Source organism: Sus scrofa, chromosome 14, assembly GCF_054392235.1.
Source record: "Sus scrofa isolate SSC_HxYL_T2T_F1_AM1 chromosome 14, Sscrofa_HxYL_maternal_Yorkshire_Landrace_v2.0, whole genome shotgun sequence".
NCBI classification, from domain to species: Eukaryota; Metazoa; Chordata; class Mammalia; order Artiodactyla; family Suidae; genus Sus; species Sus scrofa.
In genome coordinates, this window is record NC_139396.1 from 133,101,398 (window position 1) to 133,129,225 (window position 27,828).

The following is a 27,828-nucleotide window of genomic DNA, read 5'->3' on the forward strand; positions in this document are numbered from 1 at the left end:
TGTGTCAGAAAAATCAAAAGAAGGCTGAGTTCTAAGATATTATGTTGGAGAAATATTAAGGCAAAACGCTGCACACTTTATATGCCATTTGTTACAATTCTATTCTGCCCTTTTCTAAACCAACAGTTTTACTATTCTCAGGTCTCAGTACTCTGATTCGCTTCTCTCAGTTCTAATGGAATTCCAGTGCTTAGCCATGCAGCTGTGGTCCCTCGAAACTACTTGAGAAGGAAGTTTCAAAGAGACAGTAAAGAAAAATGTGCTAACAATATAGCTGAAAGAAAAATAAGGCTTTAAAGCATTACAAAAAGCTATATAGTTAACTTTTCTGTACCTCAACTCATCCTCTGTAAAACTATTTAAAATTTTTTTAAAACACACTTAAAAAATACCTAGCTCATGAATTATAGGAAGGATGAAGAGTTAATAAACATAAAGAAGTTAGAATAATACCTAACACATAATATAAGTTACTTATCACTGTTGTTATTTTTATAATTATTATATTTAACAGGCATTATACTGAAAACATTCATAAAATTATCCAACTTACTCTGCTATTTTCTGTGAGGATTTTGAAAACATAATTTCACCTATTTTCTGTTAAAGTATCATTCATGAAAACCTAAGAAATTGCTTAATTGTTGTTTGTCTTGTGAAAGTAACCTATAAGTTCTAAAATTCTCCATTTATGATTGATTGTTTCATTTAATAATTTATTGCCCTTACAATAATATTTGATTTGTTATCTGTTTTATGAAAAGTGTTAATACTTGGGAAGCTCTTTTTTAAGTAAGAACAAGAGCTCTGAAATTTCCTTTTTCTTTACTTTATCATTAAAAGTTGTAATAAATCTTGTGACTCTGATTCCCTATTAAAAGAGCCTATATCATTTAAATTGAGATTGATAGCAAGGAACAGATTGTATAAGCATCTGTAGATCATGTTAAAGAGTCTAGACTTTATACTACATGTACCACAAAGTAATTGAAGGGTTTTAAGCAGAAGAATGACATGATATTACAAATACTTATTAGAAGTGCTTGATTGCTGTATTGGAAAGGATTAAGGCCAGGAAGGAGATAAGAATGCAAGTAAAGGAGTTCCCGTCATGGCGCAGTGGTTAACGAATCCGACTAGGAACCATGAGGTTTCTGGTTCGGTCCCTGCCCTTGCTCAGTGGGTTAACCATCCGGCGTTGCCGTGAGCTGTGGTGTAGGTTGCAGACGCGGCTCGGATCCCATGTTGCTGTGGCTCTGGCGTAGGCCGGTGGCTACAGCTCCGATTCGACCCCTAGCCTGGGAATCTCCATATGCCGCGGGAGCGGCCCAAGAGATAGCAAAAAGACCAAAAAAAAAAAAAAAAAGAATGCGAGTAAAGAGATTAGTAGGTCAATGAGAAATTATTGAGATTGGACTAGAGTAGTAGCAGTAACCATGCTAAGAAGTAGACTGAAATGTGATTTATTTTGGAGGTAAAGCTAAGAGAACTGCTTGATGCGGTGAGGGAACAAGAGATAATAACACTACTTAAGGCCATAGGGTTATTGTAAGAATCAAATAAACTCACATTTTAAATGGCTTAACACTGTGCTTGTCTTTGCTCAACAAATGGAGGCTGCCATTATTATTTTATTTTATATGTCTACAGAACCTGAAGTTTCCGTTGTGGCTCAGTGGTTAACGAATCCGACTAGGAACCATGAGGTTGCGGGTTCGATCCCTGGCTTTGCTCAGTGGGTTAAGGATCTGGCATTGCCATGAGCTGTAGTGTAGGTCACAGACGCGGCTCAGGTCTGGCATTGCTGTGGCCCTGGCGCAGCCCAGCAGCTACAGCTCCGATTAGACCACTAGCCTGGGAACCTCCATATGCCACAGGTGCAGCTCTAGAAGAGACAAAAAGACAAAAAAAAAAAAAAAAAAAAGACTATTTAACAATTGATAACAAGTCTCTCTCAACTTGGTACTGAATTATATAATGTGTATACATTCAAAAAGTACTTTTAAGTACTAAAACCACGATTCTTTCATTTCTTCCTCAACATACAGCCCATGGAAAAATCAAAGAATGAAAAGCACATACAACTCACAGAAAACAAAAAGCTAAATGGAAGAAGTAACTACTTCCTTATAAGTAGTTACTCCAAATGCAAATGGACTGTAGAGTTTATCTACAATTAAAAGGAAGAAATTGGTATAATATACTAAAAAACACTTGATTTTATATATATATATATATAAAAGATTCACTTTTGATACAGAAACACAAAATATTTAAAGTACAAGGATGGAAAAATGTATTCCATGTAAACAGTATCCAAAAGAGATCAAGAGTAGTTACAGTAATATCTGACAAAACAGACTTTGGGTACAAAAAGTTACAAGCAGGAGTTCCTGCTGTGGCTCAGCAGTAACAAACCCAACTTGCATCCATGAGGAAGTGGGTTTGATCCCTGGCCTCGCTCAGTGGGTTAAGGATCTAGCATTGCCTTAAGCTGTGGTGTAGGTCGCAGATGAAGCTTGGATCTGGCATTGCTGTGGCTGTGGCTATGGTGCAGGCAGGCAGCTGAAGCTCTAATCAACCTCTAGCCTGGGAACTTCAGATGCCACATGTGTGGCCCAAAAAAAAAAAAAAAGAAAAGGTTACAAGAGAATAGGGACGTTATATATTAATGAAAGGTTCAATTCAGCAAGAAGATGTAATAATTATAAACATTTACATACCTAATGCCAGACCATAAAAATATGTGAAGCAAAAACTGACAGAATTGAAGACAGAAATAGTTGGAGATTTCATTACCCCACTCATAATAATGGACTGAACAAACAAACAAAAGTAAGGAAATAGAAAACTTAAATAACACAATAAACTAACCAGATCTAACAGATATATACAGAATACTCCACCCTCAACAACATACATTCTTCTCAAGTACACATGAGACATGTTCCAGGATAAACCTTATATTAGGCCACAAATTCAGTCTGAATAGATTTAAAAATAAAAATGTCATATAAAGTTTCTTTTCTGACCACAACAGGATGAAGTCAGAAATCAATAACATAAAGTTGGAAAATTCACAAAACTTTGAAAATTAAACATCACACTTTTTTCTTTTCTTTTCTTTTTTCTTTTTCAGGTCTGCACCTGCAGCCCATGGAGGTTCCCAGGCTAGGGGTCAAATCAGAGCTGCATCTGCTGGCCTTTACCACAAGCGCAGCAACACCAGATCCATACCACATCTGCGAAATGCACCACAGCTCACGGCAACACTGGATCCTTAACCCACTAAGGGAGGCCAGGGGTTGAACCCTTGTCCTCATGGATACTAGTCAGGTTCATTACAGCTGAGGCACGACAGGAACACCAAACACCACACTTTTAAAAGAGCAATGGATTAAAGAAAAAAAAATCACAAGGGAAATTAGAAAATTCTTAGAGATGAATGAAAATGAAAACATACCCAAACATCTATGAGACACAGCATAAGGGGTGCTAAGAGGGAAAATTATAGCTCTAAATCTTACGTTAAAAAAAAATAAGAAAGTCTCAGAGTTTCCTTGTAACACAGTGCGTTAAGGATCTGGCATTGTCACTGCAGCAGCACAGATTTGATCCCTGGCTCAGGAACTTCCACAAGCTTTTGGCATGGCCAAAAAGAAAAAATAATAAGAAAGATCTCAAAACAATAATCTAACTTTACAACTTAATGAACTAGGAAAAGAAAAAAAGCTAAACTCAAAGCTAGCAGGAGAAAATTATAAAGGAAATTATAAAGATTAAAGATAAATGAAACTGCATAGAAAATAATAGAGAAAATCAATAAAACAAAAAGTTGACACTTTGAAAATGTCAACAAAACTGACAAATCTTTAGCTAGATTGACTTTTTAAAAAGACTAATTACTGAGTTCCCGTCGTGGCGCAGTGGTTAACGAATCCGACTAGGAACCATGAGGTTGTGGGTTCGACCCCTGGCCTTGCTCAGTGGGTGAAGGATCCGATGCTGCCGTGAGCTGTGGTGTAGGTTGCAGACGTGGCTTGGATCCCACATTGCTATGGCTCTGGCATAGGCTGATGGCTACAGCTCTGATTAGACCCCCAGCATGGGAATCTCCATATGCCGCAAGAGCAGCCCAAGAAATGGCAAAAAGACAAAAAATAAAAATAAAAAATAAAAATAAATAAAAAGACTAATTACTAATATCAGAAATTAAAGTGGGAACATTAGTATCAATTCTACAGAAATAAAAAGGATTATAAGAGAGTACTATGAACAAATGCCCAAAAATTGGATAACTAGATGAAATGGTAAAATTCTAGAATCACAAAAACATACCAAGACTAAATTATAAAGAAACAGACAATCTAAACATACCTATAACTAGTAAAGATATTGAATCAGTAACCAAATATATCCCAACAAAGACAAGCCCTAGACCTAATGACTTAACTGGTGAATTCTACCAAATATTTAAAAAAGAACTAATACTAATCATTCTCAAACTTTTCTAAAAATTTTAAAAGAGAGAACACTTCCTACCTCATTCTACGAGGCCAGCATCACCCTGATATCAAAGGCAAAGACACTACAAGGAAATAAAACTACAGACCAATATCCCTATGAACATTTATGTAAAAATTCTCAACAAGATACTAGCAAATACACTTCAGCAACATATTAAAAGAATTATTCACCATGACAAACTGGGATTAACTCCTGACATGCAAGCATGGTTCAACATACAAAAGTGAGTGTAATAATACATCACATCAGTGGGTCAAGGATCTGGCACTGCTGTGAGCTGTGGTGTAGGTCGCAGATGTGGCTGGGATCCCATGTTGCTGTGGCTCTGGCGTAGGCCGGCAGCTACAGCTCTGATTAGACCCCTAGCCTGGGAACCTCCATATGCTGCAGGAGCGGCCCTAGAAAAGGCAAAAAGACAAAAAAAAAACAACAACAACAAAAAAAAAAAAAAAAAAAACAGACTATAAAATGGGAAAAAAACAGCCTTTTTAGCAAGTGGTTCTGGGAAAACTGGACAGCCACATGTAAATCAATGAAACTGGAACACACTCTCAAAAATAAACACAAAATGGCTTAAAGACTTAAACGTAAGACAAGACACCACCAAACTCCTAAAAGAGAACATAGGGAAAAAATTTTCTGACATCAACCTTACAAATGTTTTCTCAGGTCAGTCTCTCAAGGCAACAGAAATAAAAGCAAAAATAAACCAATGGGACGTAATCAAACTGACATACTTTTTGCACAGCAAAGGAAACCATAAAAAAACAACAACAACAACTTAAAAAATGGGAGAAAATAGTTTCAAATAATGCAACTGACAATCTCGAAAACATACAAACAACCTACACAACTCAATAGCAAAAAAGCCAACAACCCAATTGAAAAATGGGCAAAAGACCTGAAGAGACATTTCTCTAAAGAAGATAAACAGATGGCCAACAAGCACATGAAAAAATGCTCAACATCACTGATTATTAAGAGAAATGCAAATCGAAACTACTATGAGGTACCACCTCACACAGGTCAGAATGGCCATCATTATGAAATCCACAAATAACAAATGCTGGAGCAGGTGTAGAGAAAAGGGAATGCTCATGCACTGTTGGTGGGTACAACCACTATGGAAAACAGTATGGAGGTACCTTAGAAAACTGCATATAGAACTACCATATGACCCAGCAATCCCACTCTTGGGCATAGATCCTGACAAACTTTCCTTGAAAAAGACACATGCACCCAGATGTTCACTGCCTAACTACTCACAATAGCCACAACATGGAAACAACCCAAATGTCCATCAACAGATGAATGGATTAAGAAGATGTGGTATATATACACACAGAATAGAATACTACTCAGCCATAAAAAGAATAAAATAATGCCATTTGCAGCAACATGGATGGAACTAGAGACTCTCATACTGAGTGAAGTAAGTCAGAAAGAGAAAGACAAATACCACATGATATCACTTATTTCTGGAATCTAATATACAGCACAAATGAACCTTTCCACAGAAAAGAAAATCATGGACATGGAGAACAGACTTGAGGTTGCCAGGGGGAGAAGGAGGGAGTGGGATGGACTGGAAATTTGGGGTTAATAGATGCAAACTATTGCCTTTGGAATGGATAAGCAATGAGATCCTGCTGTATAGCACAGGGAACTATATCTAGTCACTTATGATAGAACATGATAATGTAAGAAAAAAGAATGTATATATGTATGTGTGACTGATCACCTTGGTGTATAGTAGAAAACTGACAGAACACTGTAAACCAGCTATAAGGGTAAAAAATAAAAATCATTAAAAATAAAAATAAAATTTAATGTGGGCAAAGGACCTGAATAGGTATTTCTCCAAAGAAGACATACAAATGGCCAATAAGCACATGAAGAGATGCTCAACATCACTTATCATCAGGGAAATGCAAATCAAAACTATAATGAGATACTACCTCATATCCATTAGAATGGCTGATATTAAAAAAAGAAAGAAAATAACAAGTAGTGTTGCTGAGGATGTAGAGAAGTTGGAACCCTTGTTCACTGAAGGTGGGAGTGTAACATGGTTCAGCAACTGGGGAAAACATTATGGAGGTCCCTCGAAAAGCCAAAAATAAAATTACCGTATGACCCCCAATTCCACTTCTGGGTATATACCCAAAAGAACTGAAAGCAGAGTCTCAAGGAGGCATTTGCACATCCATGATCTATTAACAATATATTAATAATAGTAACAGTATTATTAACAATAGCTAAAACATGGAAGCAATCCAAACAAATGGGTAAACAAAATGTGGTATATAAAATAAAAATTATTCAGCCTTTGAAAAAGAAGTAAATTATGCAATATGCTTCACTACAGGTGAACCTTGAGGATATTATGCTAAGTGAAATAAGCCAGTCACAAAAAGACAAATATGATAATGATTCCATTTAAATGAATTACTTAGGGTAGTCAAAACTATCAACACAGAAAGTATAACAGTGGTTTTCAGGGGCTGGGGGAGAAGAGAATGAGGAGTTATTGTTTAATGGGTATAGTTTCAGATTTACAAGATAAAAAGAGCTATGGGGGTGGATGTGCTATCTGCACAATCATATGAATATATTTAACACCACTGAACTACACACTTAAAAATGTTAACTCCTCGTCACTTTTGATGGAGCATGATAATATGTGAAAATAGAATGTGTACATTCTAACACATACCCAGTATGTGTAACTGGGTCACCATGCTGTACAGTAGAAAAGAAAATTGTATTGGAGAAATAACTATTAAAAGATAATAATAAAAATGTTAACAGGGTAAAAATTTTGTTATGTATATTTTAACGCAACTTTTTTAAAGGGAAAAAACCAACTGTTGAACAACCATAAGTAATTAGAGTTAAAGTGAACCCTAAAGGAGCCCCCTTCTTATTTGTATTCTGTTTCCCAGAAGTAGTATTACGGAGGAAAGAATAACAAGTAGAACCAAAGAGTAAGAGAAATTACAACATTGATGTTTGAATAACAAAGCAGGTAAGGTCATAAAAGGTAGGTCAGTTTCCATCCTGAATTCACAATGATCTGATCTTTGTTTCTCTTTCTGCCCTCTGGTTAGTGATTACAGAATCACTGTATGTGAGTGACAGAAGGGACCACAGAACTCATCTTATCTCCATAATTTTTCTAATGAAGATATGAGATTCCAAGAAGGGATTTGCCCAAAATTACACTCCTAGTAAGGACTAGAGCTGGCACCATCACCCAGATCTTCTGACTGTGTTTGTGCACTTTTTCTTCTTTGCCTCACATTCTATTTCTCTCTCTTGTTCTCAATTCCATTTAGTTATTTAGTTATAAAAGATAATAACCTGTAGAGGGTTGTGAGCTGCCAAGTAAATCACAATGTAGTAAGTAAGCCCCACTGAGAAAGGCCTGTGCAGGTGTCTGGGTAGAGAGGGAGGAAAGTTAGACCTTTTTCCCAGCCTTTGGCAAGCTCCAGTGAACTCTAACTGAAATGTGCACGGATGAACAAAATCTAGAAACAGGAGGGGACTAACTAAATGGCTTTAGAAGGAATAAATAAAAGGTTTTCAGGACCTACATACCATACTGGTTTGAAGATGTCCAAAAAAGAAGAGTCTATAGGGCAGGGAGAGGGAAAAGGAGAAGAAAGGAGAAAGGAAAGGAAAGGGAAGGGGCAAGTAGTGAGATATACCACATTGGAAAATTCTGAAAACCAGCTGGGAATTAGCTAATAACAGAGGAAGTGAACATTTGGGAAGTTTCCATCAGAAAGCATTATTTTATTCAGTCATCTAATAACAAATATGTTCTGAATGCCTACTATGTATGTAATACTCTACTAAGCCTATGGAGAGGTATTCAAAACATTAAAATGCAGTCCTGAGTCCTCAAAAGCTTGTAATCTTTTTGGAGGAAAAGATACATGATTATACAAGTATTCAGAGAGTGCTTACCATGTGCTCAGCACTGTGCTAGGTGCTAAGTATTAAGAGATGAATGAGACAGCCCCTATACTCACAGAGTTTCCATTCTAGAGCAGTACTGCCCAACAGAAATACAATGATAACCACAAATATGAATCACATATGTAATTTTAAATTCTCTAGCAGTCAAATTTTTAAAAAGGTAAAAAAATGAGTAAAATTAATTTTAATAATGTATTTACTCAATACATCTAAAATATTATCACTTTAACCCATAATATAAAAATTATTTATATTTTTACATCTGACATTCTTTTTTTCACACTTAGTCTAAATCCAGTGTTTATTTTATACTTACTGTACACCTCAATTCACTCTAGCCATATTTCAAGGGCATTTCAAGTGCTCAAAAGCCATGTGCAGTTAGTAGTTACCTTCTTGTAGAGTACACCTCTAGAGTGATACTTCTCAAACTTTTGATAAACCTAAATATCTCACTCGCCATTGAAGTTTCTGATAGGTATGTTCCCTGTTCCCACCTCCCCTCAACCCTAGTTGGAGAAGGAATTCCCTCTCCATTTTCTCTTCTTTCTATTTCCACCCACTTGGTAATCTCTACTTTACTGGCTAAAGCAGGAGGCCAGAAGTTTGGCTTTTCCAAGATGTGATCCTCTTCATCTGTAAAGTCTGATAAGACGCTACCATCCCCCACAACTATCACCACAAACATACAATACCTATCTGAGAACCACTATTGATCTAAAGGGCCACAAATACAAAATAAAATAGTGCTACTATTATAGGAAGTAAACAGAAAAAAAAAATGGCAGACTATGTAAACTATGTCACAAAGCAGTACATGATTATATAGTAAAGGTTAAGTTGGGACAGAGAAATATTGGATAGGCCAGAGCAATCAAGTGAGGCTTTATTGAGGGAATGGGTCTTGAACTGTGTCTTGAAAGTAAATAAGGCACATTGAAATAAAATAGAAAATATTTTGCCTTTGTCATATAAAAACAGTAATTTGAAAACTTGAGCAAGCCATGACTTCAAATGCATTTTTAAAAATTCTAAGGAGACTGTGTACCCACTAGTAGAATATATTTTAGGGAAGGGGATAGGAACATTTTGTTCTTCCTATAAAAGGGGCAAGGGTTGGCAGAGTCAAATTAAAGGTCATACTCAAATGAAAAACAACTTTCGTTTTTTATAGCTGCCAATTTTATTTTATTTTATTATTTTATTTATTTATTGGGGGGGGGGCTTTTTAGGGCCCCACCTGTGGCATATGGAGGTTCCCAGGCTAAGAGTTGAACTGGAGCTACAGCTGCCAGCCACAGCCACAGCAATGCCAGATTCAAGCCACATCTGCGACCTACACCACAGCTCACGGCCACGCCAGATACTTAACCCAGTGAGTGAGGCAAGAGATCAAACCTGCAACCTCATGGTTCCCAGTAGGATTCGTTTCCAGTGCTCCACCACGGGAACTCTCTATAGCTGCAAATTTTAAAAGAAAACATGGATACTGGAAGAGCACTTTTTTAATCTTTAAGCAATGTAGAAACATATACAGCCATAGAAGAATAACTGAAAATTTTATCAAGAAAACAGAAAACTAGATTTCAATTAATATGACAATTATGATCTTTAAAAATTCAGCCTCAGATTATAGCCAATTAGAGGAGACAGAAAGGAGAGGGAAATATGATCACAGAAAAGTAAAAATGTCTTACTCTCTCAGTCCAAATCCTGGCTATCCCTGTTTTTCAAGCAATCTGGCACCAAAACGCTTGCCAACATGACTGGACAAATACTTGTCCAAGTCCACTGCTAATGGGCAAGGCTAACACCTTAAACTCCAAATGAGGTTCCAGGTTACCCTCTTAGTCTTCACTCCTGACAAAACTTTTTAGAGCAAGAATACTCCTAAGGATATACCCTAGGGATAATTTTCTTCAGGTGAATGCAATAGTATGGTCTGATCAGTGGATTATGTTTCTAAAATTATATCCAATAAGAGTGTACTTTAACTAACAACTTTCAATACTTAAAATGGGGAAATGGTAAAGAATACAGACATGAGCATTTATTTGCAGGGTTTGAATCCCCATTCTGACTGAACAAGTTACTTATCCTCTCAGAGCTTCAGCTATACATGTGTTAAATAGTGATAATATTACCTCATAGGCCTTGTGGAATTAAAGAAATTTCAGCTAAAATTATAGTTGGAACAGGTCTATAGGGGAAGCTCTACATACCTCTCATCAATTACTCCAAACAGGAAGAGAGGTACACTTACATCTCCCAAAGGAAGGTGTTGTCTACTTTACTGTCCAACAGGAAGAAGAAATCTACTCTCCACCAGAGGACTGTCCGTCCAGAGATTGTACCAGCCTAAACAATGAGAAGCCTCTAAACTCTGGACTCCTAGCTTCTTCCAATGGACTCTTTGGTTACTACAGCCCTTCTCAACTTCCCCTTTCCCTTAAGAGCAATGTGCTTCCTTCCCTTCTTTGTTCTCTGGACTTGCCAATGGTCCACATAATTCCTCTGGCTATTCCCAAATAAACTCACTTTTGCTAGCAAAATAACTAGCTATTACATTATTAAAGCTGACAGCCTTAAATAACACAATAGGCATAAATTATTTGTCATATAAGGGACCTGCACCCAGTAAGTGTCAATGTGATTTTATTTTCCCACTGACATGATGACATCCAGCGCAGAGACAGATGTATCAAGCAACCTAGTGACATACAACATTTGCTTGGTCTACCAACTCCCCTTGTTCTGGGTCTATGCTCAGAAACCATGCTTCCTACATTATAGAGCTATATTTCTAACTGAATATAAATCTTCTAATTAAAGTGTGTGTGTGTGTTTGTGTGTGTGTGTGTGTGTGTGTGTGTGTGTGTGTGTGTGTGTGTGTGTGTGTGTCTCAAGGAAAAGCTACACTGTATTTATTACATTTTACCAACAGCACTCACGGAACAGAGCTATAATCATTCTAACGCTGCAAGTAAGAGAATAAACTGGAAATTAGCAACACACTTGGAAAGCAATTTGATGAGCTATTTAAAGTGCTTCAAAAATACATTTTGAGAGTTCCCTTGGTGGCTCAGAAGTAACAAACACAACTAGTATCCATGATGATGAAGGTTTGATCCCTGGGTTAAGGATCCGGTGTTGCCGTGAGTTGCAGTGTAGGTCACAGAAGCAGCTCAGATCTGGCATTGCTAGCTACAAGAGACTGGCAGCTACAGCTCCTATATGACCTCTAGCCTGGGAACTGCTATTTGTCGCGGGTGCAGCCCTTAAAAAAAACATACATTTTGACTCAATAATTTCACTCCTGGATCTATTTTAAGCAAGTAATCAAAGTCCCACAAAAATCCATAAGAACAGAGATTTTGCAATAGCATTATTTATCAGATGAGAAAATGGAAGCAACCTAAATATTTATCAATGGAAAATTAACAGTAGTTATATCCTTTCTTTAAATAGCATTTACTTTGTATTAAGCAATATTCAAAGAGTTTTTCATGTGTTGATTTATTTAATCCTCTCAAAAGATGGGTACTATATTTCAGTTTTAAAATGAAGAAATACGTGGTGGCTTAAAACAACACAAATTTATTATCTTACAATTCTGCAAGTAAGAAGCCAAACACAGTCTCACCAGGCTAAAATCAAACTGTCAGTAGGGCTACACTACTTTCCGGCGGCTCTTGAGAAGTATCCATTTACATGCCTTTTACAGCTGCTGGACGCTGCCCAGATTTCTTTGCTCATGGCCCCTTTCCCCATCTTCAAAGCTAGCAACATTGCACCTCTTTGACCATTCTTCCATAATTAAATCTCTCTCTGAATACAGCCAGGAAAGGGTCTTCCACTTTTAATAATTCCTGTGATTAGACTGGACCCAGCCAGATAATCCAGGATAATCTTTCCACATCAATTAAGCCTTTAATTTAATTATATCTGCAGAGTCCCTTTGCCATGTAAGGTAACATATTAACAGGTTCCAGGGATCAGCACATGGACATCTTTGGGGCCATTATTCTACCTATCACAGAGGCTTTAAGAACCACCACCTTGGGAGTTCCCGTCATGGCGCAGTGGTTAACGAATCTGACTAGGAACCATGAGGTTGCAGGTTCGATCTCTGGCCTTGCTCAGTGGGTTAAGGATCCAGTGTTGCCATTAGGTGTGGTGTATGCTGCAGACGCAGCTCGGATCCCGCATTGCTGTGGCTCTGGCGTAGGCCGGTGGCTGCAGCTCCGATTAGATCTCTAGCCTGGGAACCTCCATATGCCATGGGAGAGGCTCAAGAAAAGGCAAAAAGACAAAAAAACAAAAAACAAAAAAAAAAAAAACCACCCCTTTATAGATCATAGAGCTCTGCACAACTCATGACGACCATAAACTGTCCATGGGTTTTTGAGACAAGAAATGATCTCCTCAACCCCGGTCTTCAGGCTATTAGAGAGGTAAATATTTCTCTCAGAAAGAGACGATCTTACAGATCCTGACCCAGTAATGCCCCATATAGCCAGCTGCCCATTATGCACTGGGTCATAGAAACAGCACCCACAAATTCAGCATGGCTACTGAGGTCTCCTTGGTAAAACAAAAATAGAACCAACAACATAGAACCAAACCTGGGCCCCTGACACATCCCACCTCCAAGAGGGAGTGGCCTCACCTGTCCTTAGTCCCTTGACACACCACAGTGCTAGAGAAGGTCACTTAACTCTCAGATGCCTGGGGAGTCCCTTGGGATCAACTGAGTCCACAGTAAAGGGAGTTCATGGTGGTTTACAGTACCACCATCACACACGATGGAATTTATTGGAGAACTGCTGTTTTTCATCCCTTGATGGGACATCTCTGATAAAGGATAGAACCCACAGATCAGCAAAACTGGCCAAACCTTAGGAAATCAATTGCAATTTAGTACTAGATGCCCTAGTCAACAAGCCTCCCATGTCCACATTTTTACAGACCCTTAGGCCACTGCAAATGGTAGGAACAATTTCTTCTCCAAGGTTGCCCCATTTGGGATAAAGAACTTTCAGATCTGACGCCTTACTGACATTCAAAATATATATCCCATTCACACATATCTCTGCAGACACTAAAGCCACACTACAAGGCCTCACCAAGATACTTATTACCTTTAGTATTCCAAACATTATTTATAGTGGCCAAGACACTCATTTGAATTCTCAAAATACACAATAACGGGCTCTTTAAGAAAGTAGTCAACAGAATTTTAACTCCCTTGCCAGCCTCAGGCTATACACCTCAAAAAAAGCCAGATGGGTGAACCATGAATTTGGAACCATGAATTAATGCAATTAAATGAAACACAGAGAGTTCCTGATTAGTATCCATGAGGACACGGGTTCAATCCCTGGCCTCACTCAATGGGTTAAGGATCCAGCATTGCCATGAGCTGTGGTGTAGGTCACAGACAAGGCTTGGATCCAGTGTTGCCATGGCTGTGGTGTAGGCCTGCAGCTGTGGCTCCGATGCAACCCCTAGCCTCCATATGCTGCCAGTGCAACCCTAAAAAAGACAGATAAATAAATAAATACAACACAGAACACTTCAGTTGTCAAATGGCAAAGGTGAATTATAATAATCTGGCTCCCGTTTTTGATGTTTGACTACTGATGGGTTTCAAACTCCAATAAAAAAGCTGATAACAGGAGTTTCCATTGTGGTTTGGCAGCAAGGAACCCAACTAGTATCTGTGAGGATTCAGGTTCAATCCCTAGTCTTGCTTAGTGGGTCAAGAATCCAGCAGTGCCCTGAGCTGGAGCAATGGTTGCAGATGTGTCTTGTATCCCACGTTGCTGTTGCTGTGGCATAGGCCAGCAGCTGCAGCTCCGATTAGACACCTAGCCTGGGAACTTTCATATGGAACAGGTGCACCCCTCCCCTGCCAAAAAAAAAAAAAGAAAAGAAAAGAAAAGAAAGAAAACTGATAACATCATACATGGGCTTCCTCCTTTGGTACAGGTGGGATTAAAATCTCACACATGAGGAGTTCCCGTCGTGGCGCAGTGGTTAACGAATCCGACTAGGAACCATGAGGTTGCGGGTTCGGTCCCTGCCCTTGCTCAGTGGGTTAACGATCCGGCGTTGCCATGAGCTGTGGTGTAGGCTGCAGACGCGGCTCGGATCCTGCGTTGCTGTGGCTCTGGTGTAGGCCGGTGGCTACAGCTCCGATTCGACCCCTAGCCTGGGAACCTCCATATGCCGCGGGAGCGGCCCAAGAAATAGCAACAACAACAACAACAACAAAAAAAAAACAAAATACAAAAAAAAAAAAAAAAAAATCTCACACGAGAACCCTCACTCCAGTCCAATCCCCCAACCACAATAAAAACCAAAAACAATCACTTCTTATTCTTGCAAGTCATTTTTTTGACCTGTTGAGAGCCTGCCCTGCTCTCCCTAGAAAGCCTTATTATGTAAGTAATAATTCTTTTCATATCTTCTTAATCATCATCAGTCTCAATAAATGTGTTGAGGGTCCCCACGACCATTCCCAAGTTCAAAGATTTTCATGAAGGTCTCAGAGGATTCAACTTATAGTCATATTCAAGGCTATAATTTAACCCAGCAAAAGGGTTCAAAGCAAAATAAGGGAAATGGTATATGAGGCAAAGTCTAGAGGAAGCCAAGTACAAGCTCCCAGAGTTTCTTCTCCATGGAGTCACACAAGACACACTTAATTCTTCCAGCAACAAGTTGTGCCAACACATATGAAGTGTTATTTACCAGAGATTCGAGCATTAGAAAAATGATAAATGTAGTAATTTTAATAACACTATATGAAGTCAGTGACATATGTTGTAAGCTCTAAAATAAAGAAAACTAGGAGTTCCTGTCATGGCACATCGGAAACAAATCCAATCAGGAACCATGAGGTTGCAGGTTCGATCCCTGGCCTTGTTCAGTGGGTTAAGGATCTGTCAATGCCTTGAGCTGTGGTGTAGGCAGCAGATGCAGCTTGGATCTGGTGTTGCTGTGGCTGTGGCATAGGCTGGCAGTTGTAGCTCCCATTCAACCCCCTATCCTGGGAACCTCCATGTGCGGTGGGTGCACCCTTAAAAAGCAAAAAAAAAAAAAAAAAGAAAGAAAGAAAAAAGAAAAAGAAAATGATAAAAGAATATATAATTAACAGATTAATACAGGAGAAAAATGAAATAAAAATATTCAATTACAGATTATTTATGTTTTTCAAGAAAGTTATTTTATCCAGCTTTTAAGATTAATTGGAATCAAGTTGTTTGTAGTATCCTTCTATTTTTTTTTTGAAATGTCTATAGGATCCCAATAACTTAAACACAGAATTATTACATCAATCAGAAATTCTACTTCTAGGTATACATCCAAGATAAATAAAAATACACTTCCATACAGAAACATGAACATGAGTGTTTTTAACAGAATCATTCATAATACCCAAAAAGTGAAACCCAAATGTCCATCAATGGATGAATGGATAAATAAAATGTGACATCACTATACAGTGGAATAATTTTCAGCTACAAAAAGGAAGGAAGTACTTGTACATACTACAATTTAGATAAACCTAGAAAACATACTAAGTGAAAGAAGCCAGACACAAAAGGTCACATGTTATATTTTATATGACATATTCAAAATAGGCAAATCAATAGAGACAGAAGGCAGATTAGAGTTATTAGGGGTTGGGAGGAGACTAAAATGGAGAGTGACTAATGTGTACATGGTGTTTTTATGGGGTCATTAAAAGGTTTCAAAACTGGGGAGAGCTGTGTGGCTGCACAACATTGTGAATACCCTAAATGCTACTCAACTGTACACTTTAAAATGGTTAATTGTGCATCATGTGAATTTCACCTCAATGAAAAGATAAATAAAAACAGAAGTAAACAAGAATCAAAGTAATTCACATTAAAAAAACAATAAAGTAAAATCATATTCTTGATAGCTGAAGAAAAAGAATTTGACATTTAATTGACATTCATAAATAAACTGTTAGCAAACTACTAATAGAAAATAACTTTCTTTTTTTTTTTTTTTTTTTTGTCTTTTTGCTATTTCTTGGGCCGATCCCCCGACATATGGAGGTTCCCAGGCTAGGGGTCGAATCGGAGCTGTAGCCACCAGCCTACGCCAGAGCCACAGCAACTCGGGATCCGAGCCGCGTCTGCAACCTACACCACAGCTCACGGCAACACCAGATCCTTAACCCACTGAGCAAGGCCAGGGACCGAACCCGCAACCTCATGGTTCCTAGTCAGATTCATTAACCACTACGCCACGACGGGAACTCCGAAAATAATTTTCTTAATCTGATAAGAAGAAGAATAAAAAAAATTCACTATAAACATCATAGCATATGAAGCATGGAGAAAGATTCTCCCCTGAGATCAGGAATCAGTAAGCATGCCAACTAGAAATATTCAACACTGCTGATGCAATAAGCTTAAGTTTAAAAAGCAAAGGACTGAAGGAGTTCCTGTCATGGCACAGTGGTTAACAAATCTGACTAAGAACCATGAGGTTGTGGGTTCGATCCCTTGCCTTGCCCAGTGGGTTAAGGATCCGGCGTTGCTGTGAGCTGTGGTGTAGGTCGCAGACGCGGCTCAGATCCCTCGTTGCTGTGGCTCTGGTGTAGGCTGGTGGCTATAGCTCTGATTAGACCCCTAGCCTGGGAACCTTCATATGCCGCGGGAGCAGCCCTAGAAAACGCAAAAAGACAAAAAAAAATAAATAAAGCACAGGACTGAAAAGGAAGTGATAATTAGGTATAAAAAGAAAAAGTACTGAAAAGCAAAAGCATTGAAATTATAAAGTTGTAATACTCACCAAATGACTGCGATGTACAAAATATAAAGGAATTTTCAGATAAACTATTAGAATTAAGAAGTGGGAGTTCCCGTCGTGGCGCAGTGGTTAACGAATCCGACTAGGAACCATGAGGTTGCGGGTTCGGTCCCTGCCCTTGCTCAGTGGGTTAACGATCCGGCGTTGCCGTGAGCTGTGGTGTAGGTTGCAGACGCGGCTCGGATCCTGCGTTGCTGTGGCTCTGGCGTAGGCCGGTGGCTACAGCTCCAATTCGACCCCTAGTCTGGGAACCTCCATATGCCGCAGGAGCGGCCCAAGAAATAGCAAAAAGACAAAAAAAAAAAAAAAAAAAAAAAAAAGAAGTGAATATAGCAAGGTGTCTTTACACAAGGTCAGTATCTTAAAAAAATCAACTGTTTCTCTATATGCCAGCAACAAGCAAAGAAAATATGAGGCCTTAAGAAAAGATGCTATTTATTATAGCATCAAAAATGTCACATACCCAGGAATAAGTTTTATTAAAGTCATGCAAGTCTCTTAAACATAAAACAGAGGGAAATATCATATTCATGAATTGGAATCATTAAACATTAAATTGCCTGTTCTCTCCAGCCCAATCTATTGATTTAACACAATCCAAGTTAAAATCTGACCAGTTTTTTCATTGTTATTTGTTTGTATAACAGACAAGCTGATTCTAAAATTGGTAGGAAATACAAAGGACTGTTAAAAGTCAAGGTAATCTTGAAAAAGAACAAAATTAGGGAACCATCAGATAACAAAACCTATTATAAAACTCTAGGAATTAGGACACTATAATATTGGTATAAAGTATAAATAAATACTACTGTAATGATAACATGCTACAACGCAGCTAAAAGTAGAAAACACCACTAAATAAAAGAAACCAGACATAAAAAGTAAGATTTTCTATAATTCAATATATATGAAATATCCAGAATGAATCATTGAGTAAATCCATAATCACAGAAAGCATATCAGATAGACAGTCATCAAGAGCAGAGAGTAAAGGAAAAATGAGGCACACCTTCTTAATGAGTAAGGGGGCTTATTTTGGAGTGATGAAAATATTTTGGAACTGGACAGGGATAGTGGTTGCACAACACTATACATGCATTAAATGCCACTAGATTATTCACTTTAAAAATCATTGATTTTATATTACATAAATTTCACCTTAACTTTTGAAATTATGGCAAATGATTTTAAACTACAAAGAGCAGCTATGAAATACAGAACTAAATGCATAAAGTTCAAAAAAATTTCATTACTATTGTAACAAAACAAAGAGCCCAAAAACAAAGAGACTCACATATATGTGGTCACCTAATTCAAGAAAATAAGACGATAGTCCAGTAAGAAAAAAATGAATTGGTTATCCACGTGGAAATAAAAGTAAATTTGTCCTCTAACACCTAAAAATCAGTTCCAGATGGATTACAGATCTAAATGTAAAAAGTAAAACAATAAAGCACTCAGAAAAAAAAAAGCATAGGAAAGTATCATCAATCTTGGAATAGACAAAGATTTCTTAAATAAGACACAAAAAGTGTTAACAATTAAAAAAAAACTGAATGATATTAAAATTAGGAACTTTTGCTCATTAAAGGACATCAGTACGAGTGCAAAAACACTAACGGAAGATATAAACAACTCCAACAAATAAAAACAAAAACAAAATTCACAAACTCAATTTTAAAATGAGGAGTTCCTGTCGTGGTGCAGTGGTTAACGAATCCGACTAGGAACCATGAGGTTGCGGGTTCGGTCCCTGCCCTTGCTCAGTGGGTTAACGATCCGGCGTTGCCGTGAGCTGTGGTGTAGGTCGCAGACGCGGCTTGGATCCCACATTGCTGTGGCCCTGGCATAGACTGGTGGCTATGGCTCCGATTGGACCCCTAGCCTGGGAACCTCCATATGCCGCAGGAGCGGCCCAAGAAATGGCAAAAAGACCAAAAAAATAAATAAATAAATAAGTAAAATAAAATGAGCAAAAGGCAACGCATAAAAATATAACATACGAAAATCAGTGAAATAAACCATTTAGGGAGAATAAAGGACCATAACCATATCAACATCTCAGTAGAAAACATTTGACAGATTCCGACAGTTTTTCATAATAAAAGCACTCCACCAACTAGGAATAGAAGGGAACTTCCTCAACATGATTAAAGGCAATTACATAAAATGCAGCACTAACATAATTTTTAATGGTAATAGTCTGAAAACTTTTTCCCTAATAATCTGAAACAAGATGTCTGTTCTCACCATTTCTATTCAACATTTTACTAGAGGTTCTAAACTAACCAGGACAACTAAGCAAGAAAAAGAATTTAGGGAGTTCCCTTGTGGCACAGTGGGTTAAGGATCCGGTGTTATTACTGCAGTGACTCAGGTCACTGCTGTGTCATTCATGGGTCGGATCCCTGATCCAGGAACTTCTACATGACACAGGCGTGGCCAAAAAAAAGAAAAGAAAAAAGAATTTAAAAGCATCCAGATTAGAAAGGAAGATGTAAAACAATCTCTATTCACAAATGACATGATTTTATATATATGTGTGTATGTGTACATATTCCTAAGAAATCCACCAAAAAACAATTAGAACTAATGAAAAAGTTCAGCAACATCACAGGATACAAGATTGACAAACAAGAATAGGTAGTACTTCTGTATACTTGCAACAAACACCTAAAAATGAAATTAAAACAATTCCACCCACGATCACTTTAACAAGAATAAAATATTTAAGAATAAATTAACAAAAGATGCAAGAGTTGTACACTGAAAACTACAAAATATTGCTAAAGGACATTGTAAAAGCCCCAGATAAATGGAAGGACATTCCTTGTTCTGATATTCATGGATTGAAGAACTTCGTATTGTTAAGTTGGCAATACTCCCCAAACTAATATACAGATTCAATACAATCCCTATCAAAATCTGAGCTGTCTTTTTTGCATTACCTGACAAGCTCAATTTCATTAGTCATCATATGATAAAAACCATAATGAGATACCAGTACACACTACCAGAATGCCAAAACAAAAAGAACAGAAAATACCAAGTGCTGGTGAAGAATAGAGAAAGGGTCAGCAAACTAAGACCCACCACCACTTTATTCATAAACTGGCATGCACCCATGCTCATTTACATATGTACTGTCTACGGCTTCTTTCATGCTATAGTGAGTATCTGGACAAGTCTATATGGCCTATAAAGCCTAAAATATTTACTGTCTAGTTCTTCAAAATCTAACCCCCAACTCTTGATGTAGAGCAACCAAAACTCTCAAACAGGGAGTATAAATTGATACAACCACTCTGGAAAACCATTTGGCAGTATCTACTAAAACTGAACAACTGCGTACACCATTAAACCTTTTACTGGAGTTCCCATCGTGGCTCAGCAGTAATGAACCCCACTAGTATCCACGAGGACTTGGGTTCAATCCCTGGCCTCGTTCAGGGGGTTAGGGATCCGGCGTTGCCGTGAGCTGTGTTGTAGCAGATGCAACTTGGATCTGGCGTTGCTGTGGCTGTGGCATAGGCCAGCAGCTGCAGCTGATCTGACCCCTAGCCTGGGAACTTCTGTATGCCTCTGGTAAGGCCCTAAAAAACAAAACAAAACAAAACAACACAAAAAACCCTATTACTAGTTTCCCATGGTTGTTGCAACAAATAACCATAGCTTTGTTGGCTTAAAACAAAATAAATTTATTTTCTCATAGTTCTAGAGACTCAGAATATTTAAAAAATTCTTCTGAATTACACTGTTATTATAATTGGTATTAGCACCCAATTGAGCAATAGCATCAATGTAATAAAATATATACAAATATTAAGCATAAAAAATTTTATTGGTATATCTTAGTGAGATGAATGTGGCTTTCATTTTATCTATCTATGCTTTTACTGACAATAATAGTCAATGTACAAAATCAATCCATTTCCTATAAATATAAATTCTGAGAAAGCTTGTTTACATATATAGGTAGTCAGGAATAATAATCATTTTGCTATGGCAACAGTACATAATTGTTCAATCACTTCCAGAGTTATATGCCAAAAATCTTAGTGACATATTACTAAAAATTACTTTTAATTATCTATCAATTAACAACTACATTAGGTCCTCCTTCAGTTTTGTTGAAAGAAATAACTGGAAGCCATCCAAATTGGGAAAAGATTTGTGGCCCACTGATTTGGGTCATTTACTTTCTCAATATCAGTACCAATTTTCCTTCTACGCACTATAGTAAGATCAGGAATGGATAAGAAGTACCCAAAGGAAACGAATTACATTGTACTACAGTTGTCAAAAAAAAATTTTTTTTTTTTTTTTTGCTTTTTAGGACCACACCCACAGCATAGGAAGGTTCCCAGGCTAGGGGTCGAATTTGAACTGCAGCTGCCGGCCTATGCCACAGACACACCCACGCAGAATGCCAGCCACATCTGTGACCTATACCACAGCTCACAGCAATGCCATATCCTTAACCCACTGATCAGGCCAGGGATGGAACCCACATCCTCTTGGATATTAGTCAGGTTGGTAGCTCGCTGAGCCACAGCAGAAATTCCCTCAAAAAAAAAATTTTTTTTTTTTTTGTCTTCTTTTTGCTATTTCTTTGGGCCGCTCCCGCAGCATATGGGGTTCCCAGGCTAGGGGTCGAATCGGAGCTGTAGCCGCCAGCCTACGCCAGAGCCACAGCAACGCGGGATCCGAGCCGCGTCTGCAACCTACACCACATCTCATGGCAACGCCAGATCGTTAACCCACTGAGCAAGGGCAGGGACCGAACCAGAAACCTCATGGTTCCTAGTCGGATTCGTTAACCACTGCGCCACGACGGGAACTCCCAAAATATTTTTTTAAGTTAGTGACAGACATAGTACTAAATATGTTTCAACGTTACTGCATTGAATAAAAAATCAGGAGGCTAATACCTCATAATTTCATAATAGTGAGCAAAAATATTTCTAAATACCACGATGTGAATGACGATATCTGTGATTTCTCCAGTGGCAAAGGATACAGGCACTGTTTATACCACTTGATTCATATTGACGACAGTCACCAGTACTGCTAATACGACTGTTTTAGGATTACTTTCATAACTAATGAAGATGCAAATTTTTATTTAGATGTTAAACAGTATTAAAGATGTAAATTTCTTTCCATGTAGTTAGAGGACCACCAGAACTCCTGGCTTAATGGAAGGAAGGAGGAAGTGATGAGGAAGAGATGAAGCAAAGGGAGGAGGGGAGGAAAAGGAGGAGGAATGGAATGAGAGGGAGCACGAAATAAATACATCTATATCTGGATTCAGGCTAAGCAAATAAGGTTGGAGATTTCGCTGCCAGTACTGGAGTTACTTCTATGGTGATATTATATGAACATTTTTTAATAACCAGCTTCTTCAGCTGAGTTCTACGCATTCAGTTCCATAAAGAATCACCCTACTGCATCACGTGTACATCCAAATACCACTGGTATTTTCCACAGACTTCCAGAATGGGTAGTATAAACCTGATCCCTTCAGGGACATACCCCAAGTCCTGGGCTCTAAGTCCCCACCCCCATCACTAGCAGGGACTCCATATCTTCTCCCGATACCCCCTTCTCCGTCAGTCCCTCCAAAAGTCCTCAAAAGGGGGTGCTGCTCACCTGTCTTCTGAGACACCACCTGCTGCTCTCTGACCTCCGCCCAGGGTCCCTCAGCTCGGGGTCTGCAGTCGGGTTCCGTGGCCTCCGTAACTGACCCTGCCTGGGACGCTTCGCCATTGCTGGCCGGGAAAAATAATTCCCTCCCGGGTCCCCCTTTTTGGCTCCCTGACATCAGTTTTCCCTTTCGTCCTCAGCCCACAGAGGGCACAGGCCCCAACTCAGCCTGAGGTGGCCGCCGGCGGCGACTTCCACAGGCCTCGGCAGCTCCCGCGCTTGCAAGGATTCTTCCCCTCAGGGGCTCCTGTCAGGAGGCCACTATTCTCCCGCAGGCTTCCCCAGGCTTCGTCGGTTCCAGTCTGATTTTCTGGGTCCCACAGACAGTTGAGCAGGAGCGAACACGTGTCGAAAGACCCCTGCACATTCGACGACCAATGAAAAGTTCCTGAACTTTCGAAGATCCCTGAGAAACCACATCAACGCGACCGGGAGGAGACAACGCACTGCTCTCGCGAGCGTTGATGAGACACCGCGATGTTTCCAGCTGCGTGGAGACTCCCAGCGGGCCACGGCCTTCCCAGTGCGCACAGACGCCCCCTAGGGACGGTGTGGCCCCACCCAGCCAAAATACTGAAAAGAAGGGCCAGGGAGAAGAAAACCCTAGGAGCAAAGCTGCACCAGTTTCCTCCCATCCCAGATCTCTATTTTTCTGTCTCTCCCGAGCATCTCCACTGCCTTTGAGTTCTTTTTAGGTTGTGCTTTCAATCGCCCCTGTAAGAGGTCCAAATAGGAAAATGACTAAAGTATGCCCTTACCAACCCCCAGTATTAAGTTTCTAAAAACTTGCTGAATAGGAAAATACACTAGTAAGGAATTTAAGTCTTCTGTTCGTTTATACAACAATACGTTCCCAGTGCCGACTCTACTGCAGACACTGGGGATGTAACGATAGATGAGATAATCCAAGTCTCTGAAATCAAATTCTTGTCCTAAAGGTAAACAAATAAACTGGCAGTTACAGTATAATGAATAAGTTATATGTCCGGGAAGAAAAAGGATTTATAGGACTACATGGAGGAGCTTCTGACCCAGACTTGGGGAATTATGTAACTCTTCTTAGAGAAACTTCGAACTAATATCTAAAACATAAATAAGGAGAGGTTTTCCAAGCCAAGAGAGTAGACAGAAAAAATTCCAGACAGAAGCAATACCATGTAGCAAAGCCTAAAGACAAGACAAATCATAGTTCAAAGGAGACAATTAAAGAAATTCAATAAGGTTGTCTGCTGGGACAATGCAGGCAAGCAATTAAGAATATTGGCTCTGGGAGTTCCTGCTGTGACTCAGCAGTAATGAACCTGACTAGTATCCATGAAGACTCAGGTTCAATCCCTGCCCTTGATCAGTGGGTTAAAGAATCCAGTGTTGCCCTGAACTGTGGTATAGGTCACAAACGTGGCTCAGATCCTGTGTTGCTATGGCTGTGGCATAGGCAAGTGGCAACAGTTCCAATTCCAACCCTAGCCTGGGAACTTGCGTATGCTGCAGGTGTGGCCCCAAAAAGAAAGAAAAAAAAAAGAATATTGGCTCTGAGGGAATTCCCTGGTAGCCTAGTGGTTAGGACATGGTGCTTCTACCAACGCGGCTGGGGGTTCAATCCCTGGTCTGGGAACTGAGATCCCACATCAAGCCACTGCACACCATAGCCAAATAAATAAATAACCAAAAAAAAAAAGAATATTGGCTTTGAGATGAATGGATAAAAATGTGGTACATGTATACAATGGAATACTGCTCAGCCACAAAAAAAGAACAAAATAATGCTATTTGCAGCACATGGATGCAACCAGAGATTATTGTGCTAGGTGAAGTAAGTCAGAAAGAGAAAGACAAATACCATATGATATCACTAATATGGGGAAACTAAAATATGACAAAAATGAAAAAAAAAAGTGGAGTTCCCATTGTGGCTCAGTGGAAAGGAATCTAACACCCATGAGGATGCAGGTTCAATCCCTGACATTGCTCAATGGGTTAAGGATCTGGCATTGCCGCGAGCTGGGGTGTAGGTTGCAGTCACAGCTGGAATCTGACATTGCTGTGGCTGTGGCATAGGCCAGCAGCTACAGCTCCGATTCGACCTCTGGTGTAGGAACCTCCATATGCCACAAGAGCAGCCCTAAAAAGCAAAACAAACAAATAAACAAACAAACAAAGACACAAATGAACCTACCTACAAAACAAGGAAAACTCACAGACAAGAAGAACAGACCTGTGGTTGTCAAGGCGGAGGGGATTAGGGAAGAGGTGGACTGGGAGGTGGGGTTAGTAGATGTAAGCTATTATATTTGGAGGGGATAAACAATAAGGTCCTACTTTAATACAGAGAACTATATTCAATGTCCAAGAATAAACCGTAATGGAAAAGAATATTTCTTTTAAAACAATGTATAGGTGTTCCTTTGTGGTGCGGCAGGTTAAGGATCTGGTATTGTCACTGCGGGGGCCAGAGTCACTGCTGTGCTGCAGGTTCAATCCTTGGCCTGAAAATTTCCACATGCTGCAGGTGCAGCCAAAAAAAAAAAAAAAAAAGGAGTTCCCATTGTGGCTCAGCAGGTAAAGAACATGACATTGTCTCTGTGAGGATATAGGTTCAATCCCTGGCCTCTTTCAGTGGGTTGAGGATCTGGCATTGCCATAGGCTGTGGCAGAGGCCTTCACTGCAGCCCCAATCTGACCTCTAGTATGGGAACTTCTATGTACCACAGGTGCAACCATAAAAAAGGAAAAAAAAAGAATATACATATATATGCACCCAATGTTGGATTTGCTAAATATATAAGGACTCATAAAAGAAGAAGCAAAATTGTCTCTGTTGCAGAGGATAGTGTCTTATATGCAGAAAATCCTAGACTCCACCAAAAAAAATTGTTAGAACTAATAAAGAATTTAGCAAAGTTAGGGGATTAAAAAAAAGTCAACCTGCAGAAACCAGTTGTGTTTCTTTCTTTTTGTTTTTTTTAAGCAAGCATTGCATCACTTTATTAATTGTCATGGAATTATTTCTTTGGCAGGATAAATGCAACAAGTCAATTTACTCAAACTTCTCTTAATATGCTTATGACTTATAAATAACTGACAAAATGTATAAAAATGACTATAAGACATAGCAAAATAATAGAAGTGATGAGCTGGGGGTTTGGATGGAAATGCTATAAAGTTGGGTTGTGATGATCATTGTACAACTATAAACATAATAAAGTTCATTGAGTAATTACAAAAAAATAACAGTAGAGTCTACCATCAGGTATTGAGGCTACATTTTAATACTTTCAATACAGTATAATTTATCTGTGCTTTCTAAATATTTTATATTGAGTAGGTACAAATTTTGAAAAATATATGGAATCTGATACTATATATCATGATACATATACATAATGATACATATACATACACACATTTATACAAATTATATCATGTATAAAATCTTTATGCTAAATAATGTATATTATTTAATTATACATTATATTTAATTATATTTAATTATTAATTATATATAATATTAATTATATATAGTTGTATTATATTTAATTATTAATTACATTATATTCAATTATAATTATTTAATTATACATTAAATTATTATTTAATTTCATTTACTTTTTAGAACACTCCATGTTCAACACTTATAAATACATAGAAGCAATGCCTGCCTGTCCTATTATATAGTTGTGTTTCTTTCTATATGTTAACAGACTACCTGAAAGAAAAATTAAGAAAGCAATTTCATTTATAATAGAATCAAAAACAATAAAATACTTAGCAATAACTTAAACAAGGAGGCAAAAGACTTGTACACTTATGGACTATAAGACATTGATGAAAGAAATTGAACAAGACACAAATGGAAAAATATCCCATGTTTTGGGTTGAAATAATTAACATTACTCAAATATCCATAATACCCAGAGACATCTACAGATTCAGTGCAATTCTAATCAAAGTTCCAGTGATACTTTTTACAGAAGTAGAAAAAAACAATCCTAACATTACTACAGAACCGTGAAAGGCCCCAAATTGTCTATTTTCCGACAGAGGAGCACCAGGCAGCCGAAAGTCCTAGATCCTAGCTTTGGCTATTCCATTAACTTCTCAGACACTGTGCAAGTCACACTGCCAAGATTCAAATCCTGGCCCTGCCACTTACTTGCTGTTTAACCTTAGGCAAATTAGATAGCCTCTTTGCACTTCAGTTTCTTCATCTGTGAGGTGGAGATAATCATAGTCCTATCTCATTGGGTCGCTGTGAGGATTAAATGACCTGATACATGTTAAGACCCTGAAAAGGTCAGAAGTATAGTAAGAACTCAATATGTGTGAGTTATTACTTCATGCAAGGCACTGGAAATATAGGAATGGGTGAGATAGAAAAAGTCCTTGCTCTCCTGGACTTTACATCCTAATAGAGGGAAAAGATAACAAATGAGCAAGTAAATAAAATTATTACAGGTTGTATAATAAACAGGTCGCAGACTTGGCTCAGATCTGCTGGAGTGGGAGTGAAGATTTTAGATAACATGGTTATAGAAGAAAGAAAGATTAGAAGGAATCAATAACACAAGGAGCTGGAGGAATAAACAGTAAATGCAAAGAACTAGAGGCTAGAAAGACCTTAGAGAATTCTAGAAACAGCATGGGAATCACTGTGGCTGAAGATTGTTGAGCTCTGGAGAGAGTGGTAAAGTTAAGATTTAGCCAAAGGCTGGAGTTCCCATCATGGCACAGCAGAAACAAATCCAACTAGGAACCATG

General features: G+C 38.5%; 1 protein-coding gene across 1 annotated transcript in view; it reads right to left on the minus strand.

The window, feature by feature from the left end:
- The window catches only part of HPSE2 (heparanase 2 (inactive)), a 760,216-nt gene extending 736,692 nt beyond the window's left edge, over window positions 1-23,524 (minus strand). Inside the window, exon 1 of the mRNA XM_084995064.1 lies at window positions 23,017-23,524. Within this exon, the coding sequence (XP_084851190.1) occupies window positions 23,017-23,188 (172 nt within the window). The 5' untranslated portion in view covers window positions 23,189-23,524. The remainder of the gene's footprint in view (window positions 1-23,016) is intronic.
- Window positions 23,525-27,828: the final 4,304 nt, after the last annotated feature.